Consider the following 14,595-nt stretch of genomic DNA (forward strand, 5'->3'; position numbering starts at 1 on the left):
TTGCGTGCTCGGGGGGGAGGCGGAGAATATCTCGCAAACATGCATTTTGAAAGCACGAACAACAAGCAAAAAATTCCTCGAAGCCGCGGATCGCAGAATTTTTCCAAATTCGGCGGAACGCGAAATTACCTACATTCCGCAAATTCTGCAAGAGGAATGGAATTTACCGCCCAGGCCTAGTGTAAATACAAAAATAAGAGAGATATATAAGGATGGTCATAGTCACTCAGACTAGACAGTGCCTGCATCCCAAACCTAACCTTGTGTGCACTGATGGCAAGTGCCAGAAGCCTTCAGAGGGGCAAGACCAGCCCAGCCATCCACAGTACACAGGTGAGGTCAAAGGTATGAATTTGGGGTGCTAGGGTCCAGATCTGAGAGCACTTGTCCCAGGATGGGGGGTAATAGCAATGGAGCCTGTGCTCAGGGCGTAGCCAGCAAACATGGAGGCATCCCAGTTCTAGCAGCTTTTCTTTGCCAGCAGACCAGAAGTTATGGGGCCCTATCCTTCCTTACATGGGGCATGTGGCACCCTTTCTGCGCCACTGCCTGTGCTGGCTCGAAGCCTTTTGAGGGTTGACGAGTGACCGATTTTGTTTGACAAATCACTCAATTGCATTTCTGCGATTTAAATAAAAATATAAGAAAGAAGAGTTCCCTGAAGCAATGTTGACACCATCAACATATGCTCATATATAGAAAATCAGTTGTAGGCATTTACTCTCCGCCTGGGTACTCAAAGATTAAAAAACATTTGATCCCACAACTCCATTGTAAGTTTTGGGCAACTAAAAAAGTAAGGAAAAAGATAGATTTGAGTTTTGGGCTTTTTGTATGGCACCTAAAATGCATATAAAACCTAACTGTTTCTAGACACCTTCAGGGCTAGTTGTCTTTTTTGTCTGTAAATTTACGATCTGAAGGAAAGGATACATTCAGAAAAGTATTATGTTTATAGTTAAGTAGTTAACATGTATAAAAATTGTGGCGATCCTCTACACAATCTTCTTTTTTGCTATACACATTTCATTTTTGCTGTTGTCCTCATTCATGCTTCAAGCGGCTTGGAAGAAAGCAGGGGGTCTTGCTTACTCAATGACCAGGTGGATGACTTATAGAGTGAGTCCCCAATCTTCTTGTCCCATAAGGTCCAAAAGAGAGAAGTTCTGGAAACTCCAGCCCTAGTCCCTAGTACATGGGATAATTGCAATATTGCTTAATCACTGTACTTCCATACCATTTTGCCCAGTCCTATGTATCCTGTTACCATAGGTCCCAAAATTCCAACTTCTTATTTTGCTCACTGCTCTGGTCCAATTTCCATATCCTTTGGACCGAAGCCAGCCACCCACTTCTCTTAGAAGGGTTATGGGATACCCACTCAATACATATTTCTCGTCTAGCTAATAAAATTAATACAAATTGCAAATTCTTCTGATGCTTCCCTTCATGGTTGGGGAGCATGTTTCCTAGACCGGAATATGGGTGGCGTTTGGTCTCAGGAGGAGTCAACTCTGCATATAAATTTCCTAGAACTTACTGCCGGCCTTTACTCCCTTAAGAGTTTCAAGCACTCAATACAGGGGAGTTCGGTTGTTCTGAAAATGGACAATGTCTCAGCAATAGCCTACATCAGTCGGTTGGGAGGTACGAAGTCTGCCGACCTTTCGAACCTAGCAAGTAAACTCTGGATGTTCTGTTTAGAACACAAAATTACCCTCAGAGCGGAATACTACCCAGGGAAGTCGAATGTTTCGGCCAATTGGAATGCCAGATTCCTTACGGACTACAGCGATTGGAAACTGAACGTTGCTGTCTTCGACTCACTAAATTCTTATTGGGGTCCATTCGAAATAGACCTATTTGCGACACGTCTCACCTCTCAACTAGAGCGTTACTTCAGCTGGATGCCGGATCCCGGCGGACAGGCAGTGAACGCATTTCTCCAACCCTGGTCAGGGATCAATGCTTATGCCTTCCCCCCATTCGCAATGATCCAGAGAGTCTTGCAGAAAGTGAGGCAGGACCGATGCTCTCTAGTCCTAATAACTCCCTTCTGGCCATCACAGGCGTGGTTCCCCACTGTTCTGAAACTGACCTTCGAAATTCCATTTCTGATAACTTCCCTGAAAGATCTCCTTACGGACGTAAACGGAGATCCTCACCTAATGACCCTATCCGTGAGTTTGAACCTTCTTGCCTGGAGAGTGTCAGGCGATCTAACGAAGTCTCAGGACTTTCGTCATCAGCTTCTACTCTCCTCAGAGAGTCATGGGCACCGGGAACTCACTACAGATACAACAATATCTGGAAATGCTGGTTTCGTTGGTGCATGGAGAGGGATTTGGATCCCACTCAAGCACCTATCGTTGATATAGTGAATTTTCTCGCTGAACTCTTTGACAAAGGATTGAGTTATAGATCAATCAACTGTTATAGATCGGCGATCTCTGCTGGTCATGTCCTTATTAACGGCAAGTCGATCGGTAAAAATTTGATTGTTTGTAGGTAATGAAGAGCATTCGTCTAAAAAGACCCCTGAGGCCGAAATATGATTCTCTCTGGGATGTGAATTTGATACTAGATCTCTTCACTTCCTGGCCGGATAATTCATTTTTGAGCAGAACGTTTCTTTCTATTAAACTCGCAACGCTTCTTTGCCTTATCTCCTGTCGTAGAGTTTCTGATGTTAAAGCTCTGGAGATCTCCAATAGGTCATATAATTTATTTGGAGTTAAATTTGAGGTCTATAGAAGAACCAAGACCATGTCTGATTCAAACTTCTATCCTCGTTTCGATCCTTCTCCGAAACTTTGTGTAGTTGAATGTATGAAAGCGTATGCTATGACAATGTCTAATCTTCGACCGCTTAATGAGAATCAACTTCTCATTTCCTTTGTTAAGCCTCATAAGGTGATTTCCTCCACTTCCATTGCCAGATGGGTTAAGTCCACTATGTCTCTAGCTGGTATTGATATTTCCAAATTTCAAGCTCATTCTATTAGAGGTGCCATGGCAAGTAAGTCTCTTTGGTCCGGAGGTAAGTTGGATGATATCCTTAAAGCTGCTGACTGGTCTAACGCAAATACCTTTGCAAGACATTATTGTAAACCAATTAAACACTTGTCTAATGTAGTTTTACAGGGCTACCAACATGCATAATGTAGCCTCCGTTCTTGTACTGAAATTGCGATTCTCCTATTATCATGCCTAGAGAATCTAGATTTCATTAAAGACACGGAGGCTCATATTATCCCGCCCAACCCATCCGTATTTTGGTATTGGGTATAAATTAACATAATGTTATTTAAAATCTTAATGTGATGTATTTTGAATGTTTATAATTTATTGTTCAATTGTTCATCTGGATATGAAACAGTTTGTTTCATATCCAGATGAACAATTGATGAAAATTGTATCCTAAAGAACAATGCAGTTTGCATTGTCCTTTAGGATACAATTTTCATTGTCTTTCTTTCAGATAACCCTTCTACTTAATCTACTTTGGATATTTCATCACCACGAAGCCAACTGGTTGCCTTCTTCAATTGGCTTTTACTTTGAATCTTCTGGAATCTACTGGATCTTCTTTCGCCTGATTTAAAAGAGGCTGATGGTTGCTATGTGTTATGTCTTACCTTTTCTCAGTGTTCTTATTGGAACCTTTGTATTGTGATGCGACTGGCTTGGATCTGCAAGTAAAAGTCATTGCATAATGTGAGCCTCCGTGTCTTTAATGAAATCTAGATTTTCTAGGCATGATAATAGGAGAATCGCAGTTCTTCTGATTATTTCTTAATTGAACCCTCAATCGCTCATCATTCGCAACCGCAAACAAAACTAGACTTTTGCTTACCTCCACAGTGGACCCCCAACACAGTCAGAAGGACCTCACTTTCATCTTGCCAAAATACCTGGAGTAGAGGGCATTGCCGGAACATATGTTATTAAGAACGAATGGTAATATCTCCAGATTTAAATACTACCATCTGGCTAGCTGGGCGAAATCACTGGAGATGGCTGATGAAGGAAAAGATAACCTCGAAACAAAATTTCTAAGTAGATCAATACAGAAAAATAGGATATCAGGCTGGTACTGGCTGCTTATACTTGCTGGGGAAGATGAGTTTACCCTTCCTTTTCCTTGGGGAAAATAACTGCTGTCACTGGAAGTACAAAATCTCTGGCAAGTATCAAAGTCTACTTTGTGGTATGATATCAGTTCAACTCCACTCAGGAAAAATCATTTATTTATGATACACAGGGCAAACTGGACACCAAAAAAACTGACAAAAATCAGCAAGCAGCGAAATGCTGTCCCAAGTGAGGGGAGAAAGAAGCTGATGACATACACATGTTCTGACAACGCCATCTACTCCAGGTATACACATTTACTGCTAGATTGACAAACCTGTGTTAGGAGACATTTGTGCGAAGAGGTGGTAAACTCTGGAACTGATCCATAAAGCCATACCAGTATCTAGAGACAACTTATATCTGCAAATGACTTGATTCACAAGTAACAGATTGTCAAAAGGTGAACTTGACCCTGTAAATCCATTATCATTGGGATTTTATGGACTCCCGCCTTTTCAGTTTGCCAGGTATTACTTTTCAACTTGAAGCTTGCACTCTTTTTTTTAATTATTTCCTTTTCCAGTATTTTTGTTTTCCACATCTTTGCATTTTTCTGCAAGATTACCTCCCCTTCCTTCCACTGGGATGGCTTCCGATGACCCGTTTCCCAGCTATTCCATCTGAGTTTATCTGGCAGCCATTTAAAGACACTGGAGGCAAATATAAGCCACTGGCGGATTAATGGCAAGACCATCTGCGGACACCAGAAACTTTGAGAAGAGATCTTCACTATCTTTAAAACCCAAGTAAAACTAAATTCAAGTGTTTAACATTAAAGCCTCAATCTACACCATGTGCACACACCTTTCCCCCAATTCCCTTTCTGGAATCATTTCCCTTCTAGAGAATTCTAAGCTTTTTCTTGCTATATAGCTTAGAGTTTGCTTCTCCTAGTTACCCCTGCTCCGCATAATCATTTGCTTCTCCAACAGTCTTGCCCCACACTACTGTACTTAACTACTGCCTGACCTCAGGGTCAGTCCGCAGTTAATTCAAGGCTGCTTTGGTCACTTTGCTTCTCAGAGCATTATCTCTACATCCTTGACCATTCTCAGTTTACACCTAATATCTCTCCAGCTAATAGGGCGCAAGTCTTTTGACAACAACTCTGCCATTCAGCCTAATAATTGGAATCCTAACACTGTTTGGGAAGTTTATGGGTAGACCTTTATCATCACTGTGGAACAAAAACATTTGTTTCTGAATTGAGATGGACAATTAGATGCAGTAGTATCGCAAAACCAATTCTTCTTCACTGTCAGCTGCGGATGGCATGGTGGTCGATACCAATTTACAGATTAGATTTGCCTCCAGCCGGATGTGAAAGTAGGTGTCACAGCATCAACATTTCAGAAATATTTTGTAGAGGAGTGAGAATGACCAGATGAACAATTTGCTCTTGAAGACAAAGAAAAAAATCAGAGGTTTTTATCGCTGTTGGCAGTGTGGATCCATGGGAGCTTGCGTTTCAGTATATTAAGCCGGGCGACTTCTTCTCTGACAAGGGTGTTGAGGAACCTGGGATTCAAGCTTGATTCCAATCTAGGATTCTAGAGGTTCCGCTTTCTATTTCAGCTCTTGTGCATGATTCATCATCTGGCACCTTCTAGGATGATATCCACCATTACCACTTTGGAGAACAGAAGATGGGATGGCGCTGTCCAGGTCAATGGGGACAAATTCCATTAACCGTGCCTGCATTGGATCCCAACATTAAATGTCCTGCAAATTATCCACTGAACACACTTTTGACCTCATTCAAGATTTCGGGGGGGGGGGGAGGGGGGTTGGAATGGAGGGGGAACACAAATACACTGCATCTTTAAAAAAATTATCTGTGAATCAGAACTACCTGATTATACCTCACTTCACTTGTCAGTGTAGGGGCATAAGATTGTACTAATTGCTCATCCCTGCCTTTTGGAACAAACCCCTGAATATATGTGCCCTGTAGCACACCTAACCTAGCCCCCCCCACCACAGCGGGAATGGGACTGCCTGACAAGGAGTTGGAGGTCCCACCCGCTGAATTACAATGGGACTACCAACATGGCGGTCCGAAAAGTGCTCAGTAACACTGCGGCTTGGAAAATGACTGCAGCACAAACCACAGTGTTATTGAGCACTTTGTGAACATTCATGCACCGTGGGCCAGGCATCATGTGATGCCTGGCACACAGTGCATGAATTTGTGTGGGGGTACTACATGTGCCCAAGGGCCACATTCCAGTGGCCCATGGGGGCCCCCAAAGTCCCTTTCCGACAGCCTTACCATGGTAGTGGGACCGCCATGAAAAGTCTGTCGAAAAGGGACATCGTAATCCCTATGGCGGTACCTGCATTGTAGGGATTACTGTCCGACCAGTACCCGCCGGGATCGTAAATCCTGTCAGAGGACGCAGTCTGTCCCCCAACAGTCGAGGATCTTACCACCTTCATCGTAATACAGCTGCCTCGTAGTGAGACAGTCTGTCAGTGACATCCCACCTGTATAATAACGATGCCCCTAGTTTCTGGAAGCTGATGCCACAAAATGCTTGTTATAATATGCAGAGCACTTTGAAATTGAGTCTTCTCGAGGTGGAATCAATCCAAGTACTGAATGCAGGGAAATTGGATCTCTGGTGCAGAGGTAGAACAAAAGATCGGCCCCTGTGTTTTGTACCTAGTTTGAACCTACATGCAGGCCTATCTGCTCTACAATGCACAATCATTATACCCTAATTAGCCCCATATGGTTTTCTTTTTGAGCTGCATCCTAATTGGGACCATGCAATTGAAGTAGAGTTTTCTTGCTCACACTTCACCAGTACTTGTTCGTACACCGGGGAAGAGCCTTTTACAATCACATTTATGTGATCCTGTATACTCTAACAAGGGCTACCAGTAAATCTTACTAATTGCAGCATACATTCTATCAAGTACATCCGACTCTTCACCGAGTACATCCGACTCTTCACCGAGTACATCCGACTCTTCACCGAGTACATCTTTGTTGGACAGGCCTCGTGAAGGGGCCGCGTCCTCCCCGCATCACAAGACTCGGACGCCGACTCTCCCGGTGTCCCCAGAAGAACCACCCCGGCAACCCACAGAAGCAACCCGCAACCCGTCCCCAACAGGACGCCCGCTCCCGAACACCCCAACATCGGCCGGCCCGGGCCACCACCGGCAGCCTTGCCCCGGCCCAGCCGCCATCTTGGACACTGCACCACGAGGCCGCGTGGCCTCAGCTCGACCCCAACCCTGGGCCTGGCCAGCCCCGACATCGAGGCACCACCATCCACCCAGGAGGTGAGCGGACCACTTGGCAGGTCAATGGGAGAGAGGAGTGTCGATGGCTCTCCCCCGCCAGGTGCCGATCGCCCTCAGCCTCCCCGGGCGCTGGCTCCACCCCCCTGCTGGGTGTCTGGACTTCCTCATCCCGGACCTCCCGACCTCCAAGAGCGAGGGTCCGGACATCAAAGGAGGCCAGACCTATAACTGGGGCAGCTCCAGAGCAGGAAGGCAGTTGTATCCTGGAGTCGAGAGACACCTAGAAGAACTCATCCTTGACGGACTGCTGGCGCTGCCGCAGCCCTGCCTTGTGAATCATCGTCCTGCATGCTGGCGCTGCCGCGGCTTTCTGCAACCTATATCTCCGTTGGGACCTGCTGGCGCTGCCGCGGCCCTCTGCAACCTACATCTTCGTCGGGACCTGCTGGCGCTGCCGCGGCCCTCTACAACCTACATCTCCGTTGGGACCTGCTGGCGCTGCCGCGGCCCTCTGCAACCTACATCTCCGTTGGGACCTGCTGGCGCTGCCGCGGCCCTCTGCAACCTACATCCTCGTCGGGACCTGCTGGCGCTGCCGCGGCCCATCCTTGTGTGAACCATCGCCTTTGCCGGCTGGCGCTGCCGCGGCCCTTCTCAAGTGAGACTTATCATCCGAGCCTGCTGGCGCTGCCGCGGCCCGACCTTCCAGAACTCCGAGCTCGAGGATTGTGAGCTATTCATCGTACCACCTCAGTACCAGACCGGTACCAAGACTGTCCCGCTACCCCCTTTCCCTTCCAGAGACTAGAATTGAGAGGACCCTCGTGTCCCGATCTCACTGTATCGTTGATATCCTTGCTGCAAGAACCATATAAAGAGTGTTGACCTTATCCTTGTGTGGTGTCCATCTGTGGGGGGGAAGTTACTTGTCTGTACGATCGCTGGAGACGGCCCTCCCGGAGGCCTCTCCTCTTGTCCTCGGCCGACCCTCCAGGTCCCCGTCTAACAATCTTACATTTACAGAAAGTAAAACATGGATGGCAAGCAATGTCGGCAAAAGGCTGAAACTGTGCTGTAAAAGAAGGTGCAGTGATCACATCAACATCCTTTTAATGAAGTGTTGGAGTTCATGCCTTGCCGGACTACAATATCAAGCTCTGAGTGGTGGAGAGAAAACACAGTTGGTAAAACACTGCGAAGGTTCACACAATCGTCTCTGAAGATTACTTATCCAAGGGATCTGTGGAAGGCCAGGGTCAGGCATGAAAGAGAGAAAGAGGGTGCTAAAGAGCGTTCCCTCCATACTACCACCTCTAAAATACAATCTAAAATAAAAGTAGCCTAAAACATAGAAAAAGAAGGTGTGCATCCAATATATTCACTCTACTTAAGTTTGACCCAGTGACCAGCAGTTTCATTGTATGACCATGGTCCGATCCTTCGAAGGAAGCGGAGTCTACAGCCAGAGTCTGCCCTCATAGTCTCTGTCCTCAGTGTGCGCAGCAGTGAGTCAATGAGTCTGTGTTGTCATTACCAGGGCTTTCATCGTTGCATTCAGTATTGGAGAGGAGATGATGGGGATATCTCTGGCCACTCTCTGGAAAGGGGGCACATTCGGACCTTCCAATGTGTCCAGGATGCCTAGAGGTGAGAGAGAATAAAGTAAACTGTAGAACGTTATGTTCAAAGAAAAAAAGGCAACAAAAGATAAGCTGGGAAATAGGAAATTATAATTAAAAAAAAGAAGGAGAAGGGTCAACTGAATGTAATAGGATTAGAGATGGAAAGAAAGAAAATAAATTAAAGGCACAACAGCATCAAAAATTGATTTAAGCACATGAAAGTGCAGCCCATATCACAGCTATGTAACAGTGGAATCTAGAGATTTTGGTCTCACTGAAGAGCTGGCGTCACCCAGCCTTCCTGCTCTGAAGGCAGGGGGAGCCTGGGTGAGGAGAGGGTGTTCCCGACTCCACACTGCTGCTCCTTCATCACCAGGTTGAAGCGGTCACCCCAGTGGCCAGACATGTTTTTGTGGGATGTACATCTCTGTGAGCGGAACTAGATCAGAGAAACTCCCCGATTTCAGACAAGCCACAACAAAAACAGCCAGAAGGAAAGGATGTGTCATCTCTCAGCCCAAGCCTAATCAGGAAGGTATAAAGACCACATTGCTGAACCATTCAATGGTGATGGAGAACAGAAGCACTACTAAAAAAACAAAATCAAAATGTGGGTTTTTTCCATGAATGTAGGCCGGTTCATGTGTGATGCCTTTGGTAAAGCCAAGGACAGGGATGTCATGCTATGTTCCTTTTAGCAATACTTGGGTACTCCAGGATAAGTATTTATGAGCTGCTCATACAGCAGCACAGCCACAGCATCACAGTTAAACTGTAGTGACAAAGGTACAGTTGGGCTGTACCCTTACAGTGCTAATATCCCATGGTATCATGTACAGCACAGTTATTACACGTACGACAACAGAGAGGTTTAGGACATCGCAATACCTTCCCGCTACACTGCTACACCGCTACACCCTCGTTTACTATAAGAAGTGTTACAGAATGATAATTTGGTAACAAACAGTGAGTAGAAGAAGCACATTATTGCTAACATTTTTATCTTAAAATGTATAGATCATAATAAAAGTGTTTTAGGAGTGAAGGAGGGCCTAAATGCCAGTTTTGTGACAGACCACCTGCAACTAAAACACTCATCAGCACAACATTTCCAGTGAAAGAACGCGCAAGATCGTGAATGCATCCTCACTGCTCTTGCTCAATTGTCTGCACCAATAGACACAATAAGATTCTACCCTGTCAATCACTTCAAAATGGTATTTTGACTTTTTCTGGCATAGACGTCCTACAGGGAAAACTTTCTGGGGTGTTTAAATGTTCTTTACATGTGCTTGGAAAGGAGGAAACAAAGGCAGCACATATATTTGTGAGGTCAGGACTGCTAACTTACCCTCAAAATCAATTGAGACAGCAGATGATGCAGCAAATAACCCACAAGCTAATTTCTGATTATGAAAGTTTAGGGACCTATAAGGCAAAGCTCATGAGATGTATGCCTCACCCACATGCAACAGAGGACCAAAGAAGGCAAGTGTTGTAACCATCTCTGCTGAAGTGATACTACAGAGAATGGGGAAATGCTACAAAGGGCATGGGAGGTGGTAAGTAAGCACCTCGAAAGGAGAGCTGTTCGCCTAGGTTGTGCAGAATTTTGGAAGGGTGCTAAGTAGCCTGGACTCTCAGACAGAGAAGGGACTCCGATCACACCCAAGGGCTGAAAGTTGTCCATACCTCCTGAAAGAATATAGACATGTGCAGGGCAGAAGAGTGTAGCTGTCAGACAGATTGAGCATTATGTGTGGTAAATTCTAAACCACACATTGCCAATAACCATGTATAGGTTATTGGCTTGATCGAAAAGTGGAGGTACAGGGCTTCTGAATACGCCCATCTGGCGGATAGTAAACTTCAGAGTAATACCATGCACCCAGAAGTGAAAAGGTGATAAAGGAAACAAGAAGATGCAACCAGACAGTAAAAGGGTTCCAGGTGTTTTTTTTCCTAGAATGATTTATCTTGGGAGTGATTAATTTAAAAAAATATATATTATTTACCAAACCTTTGCAGGAATTAGTTTTTGGGAATTTTGAGGATAATCCTAAAATTCCCATATTTTTGCAGATGTATCTATGGGGTGAGACTCTAGTCTGTTGCTTGTGCTAACAGACACAAAAAGGACATCACAAGTAAAAGAATGGAGGAAACTGAAGCCTTTCCCCAAAGTCATGAGCTTAAGGGCATAATTACGAGGAAAAAAAAGCGATAATTAGATTAAACTATTAAAAAAAAGTGTGACTTTCACTCTGGGTAGACAAGGAAAGAAGCAGGGAAGAGCTGAAGAAAGGAAAATGCTACTTACCAGTCAGTAGGCATCTGTTCTTGACATGTAGAGCTGCAGATTACTACACTTCGCATTAGATCGCCACCTGGTGTTGGGCTCGGATGATAGCATGTTGTCGTCGTCTTGGAAGAAGTCTTTTGTAGTCACGAGATAGGTGACTCCTCCCTTGGGCAATAGTGCGCATGGGTATCAGCACCATCCTTAGATTGTTTTTCGCCATGATGGAAAATTATGGAGTTAGTAGAAGTAAAGAAAAGGATGTCCATGCGTGTGCATCTAAGTAAGATAAAACTGGAACAGATACAGGTCCCGGGGGGGACAGGGAGGCGGGAGGGCGTGTAGTAATCTGCAGCTCTACATGCCAAGAACAGATGCATACTGGTAAGTAGCATTTTCTGTTTGAGGCATATGAGCTGCAGATACTACACTTCATCGATTGTGCAGCAGTGTCTCCCCTAGTGGTGGTCACCCGTATCTGTTGCAGTAGTTTGAAAGAGTTTTAAGGACAGCTTGGCCTACTGCAGCTTGCTGCTTGGCTTGCACATCAACACGGTAGTGTTTAGTGAAGGTGTGTGTTGTAGACCATGTTGCTGCCTTGCATATGTCCTCTAGGGGGATGCTCCCTAAGAAAGCCATAGAGGCTCCTAGTTTGCGTGTGGAGTGCGCTCTAGGAGGAACTGTTCATGGACATTTTGCTTTTTGATAGCATATTTGTATATATTTTACAATTCACCTTGCAATTCCATCCTTAGAGATGGGGTTGCCTTTATGAGGTGCAGACAAAGGAACAAACAATTGTTTTGTTTTTCGAAGAGCTCTTTTAACATCTAGTGTGTGTAGAGCTCTTTCTGCTACAGAGTCAGGGTTTTGGAAAAACGCAGGTAACTCTACAGATTGGTTTAAATGAAAAGGAGTAATGACTTTTGGAAGGAAATTAGGATTAGTTCTTAGAACCACTTTGTTACAATGTAGTTGTAAAAATGGTTCTTGTATTGTGAACGCTTTTATCTCACTTACTCTTCTAAGAGAGGTAATAGCAATAAGGAAAGCTGTTTTCCACATGAGGAATTGCAATTCACATTTGTGTAAAAGCGCAAAAGGGGTTCCCATGAGTCTTGAAAGAACAACATTTAGGTTCCACACTGGAGAAGGTGGTAACCTGGGGGGAATGATTCTTTTTAATCCTTCCATAAATGCTTTAATAGCAGACCTTTGAAAAAGAGACACATGTTGTCTGTTTTGTAAATACACTGCAATTGCTGCAAGGTGCAGGCGTATGGATGAATATGCTAAGTTACATCTTTATAAATGTAAAAGGTAACAAATGATATTCTGGATAGATGCGTCCAGGGGATCAATTTGGTTATTGTTGCAATAAATGGCAAATCTCTTCCATTTAGCAGCATAACAAGCTCTGGTAGTAGGTCTCCTGGCCTCTTTAATGATGTTCATACAGTGTGGTGGTAGGTTAAGATAATCAAACTCCAAGACTTCAGGAGCCAGATCGCCAGATTCAGTTGATTTGGGTCTGGATGTCTGATGTCTTCATAGTTCTGCGTTAGCAGGGATGGTGCGAGGCGTAACTTTTGGTGTGGAACTAGAGAGAGTTCTAGCGGTGTGGTGAACCACGGTTGGCGTGCCCATGTGGGAGCTACCAGGATTAATTTGAGAGACTGTTGTCTGAGCTTGCGTACTACTAATGGTATTAGTGGTAGTGGCAGAAAAGCGTACGCAAATCTGCCTGACCAGTTCATCCATATCGCATTGCCCTTGGACAGCGGGTGTGGAAATCTGGAGGCGAAGGTTGGGCATTTTGCGTTTCCTTGTGTGGCGAACAGATCTATGTCTGGATGACCCGACTTGTGGAAAAATGGTTGAAGAACTTGCAGATGTAGTTCCCATTCATGAATTTGTTGTGTCTGCCGGCTTAACAGATCTGCTATCTGATTGTGAACTCCTGGAAGGTGTTGTGCTAGTAGATATATATTCTGTGGAATGTCCCATCTCCAAATGTTCTGTGCAAGCTGGGACAGTTGTAGAGAGTGTGTCCCCCCCTGCTTTTGTATATAATACATAAGTTGAAGTTAAGGGATTTGTAGAGCGCTCGATCACCGTGCGGTTTCTTGGCGCTAAGGACGGGTGGCCCGAAAGAACAGGGAAGGTCGACTAGGGTGAGAAGGCTCGTGAGAAGAGGAAGGTCTTAAGGGCTTTACGTAAATCGGGGTAAGCTGGGATGGACCCGATAGTGATTGGGAGGGCATTCCAGAAAGACGGAGCCAAGGTGGAAAACTTCAGGCCCCCTGATTTCTTCTTCCTAAAGCGGGGAACGCATAGTAAGAATTGAGAGGAGGAGCACAGGTCTCTGTTGGGGACATATGCTTTAATTTTAGAGTTAATGAAGGCTGGTGCAGTGCCAGCCAAGGCTTGAAAAGTCATACAACCCATCTTGAATAAGGAGCGCTCAAGAATGGGAAGCCAATGCAGGACTTTTAACAAGGGGGTGACATGGTGAAATTTGGGAAGTTTGTAAATCAGTCGAGCTGCATGGTTTTGATTAAGCTGAAGGCGTCGAAGATCATAGGCAGGGGCGCCTGTGTACAAGATGTTGCCATAGTCAAGGCGTGACATGACCATGGCCAAAAGAATGAGCTTAAGGGCTGCAGAAGAAAAAAAGCGGGAGATCTTGCATAATAGTGCGGAGTGTCAAAAAGCATGATGAAATCACAGTGCTGATCTGTGAGCGCATTGTGAGGTCATTGTTGACTTTGATCCCCAGGGTTTTTACAGAGGGAGAGGGTGAAGGGGGGACGAAGGGAAGAGGGCCAGAAGGTAGAGGTCCAGGGCTGGAACTGCCACCCCTAAGTACCAGTTCGGTCTTATCGGGGTTTAACTTGAGGTGATTACAGTTCATCCAGTCGCTGATAAAGGTCATGGTGGTTTGGAAGTTGTGAATGGAAGCAGGGGGTGGGAAAAGATTAAAGATCAGCTGGAGATCGTCGGCATAGTTGAAAACCGAGACATCCATCTGTTGCAGGGCAGATATAAGGGGGAGAATGTAGAGATTGAAGAGGAGGGGAGAAAGGGAAGAGCCCTGAGGTACCCCACAGTGGACGGCACGTGTAGGAGCCGAGAAGTCTGCCAGCTGAACAGCCTGAGTACGGTTCCCTAGAAAGGAGGTAAGCCAGGCCAGGGCGGGTCCCCTGAAGCTGTCATGTTGTCCGTCCGGATTAAGACAGCTTTGTTTTGTACTTGTACTTGGAATGTTTTGAGTGCTTAGAA

General features: G+C 45.2%; 1 protein-coding gene across 1 annotated transcript in view; it reads right to left on the minus strand.

Moving 5' to 3' along the window:
* Positions 1–8,485: 8,485 nt before the first annotated feature.
* Positions 8,486–14,595, minus strand: part of YIPF3 (Yip1 domain family member 3) — a 150,694-nt gene continuing 144,584 nt past the window's right edge. Inside the window, 1 exon segment of the mRNA XM_086925995.1 lies at positions 8,486–9,033. Coding sequence (XP_086782121.1) covers positions 8,903–9,033 — 131 coding nt within the window. The 3' untranslated portion in view covers positions 8,486–8,902.

The sequence above is a fragment of the Lissotriton vulgaris genome, chromosome 6 (genome assembly GCF_964263255.1).
Source record: "Lissotriton vulgaris chromosome 6, aLisVul1.2, whole genome shotgun sequence".
NCBI classification, from domain to species: Eukaryota; Metazoa; Chordata; class Amphibia; order Caudata; family Salamandridae; genus Lissotriton; species Lissotriton vulgaris.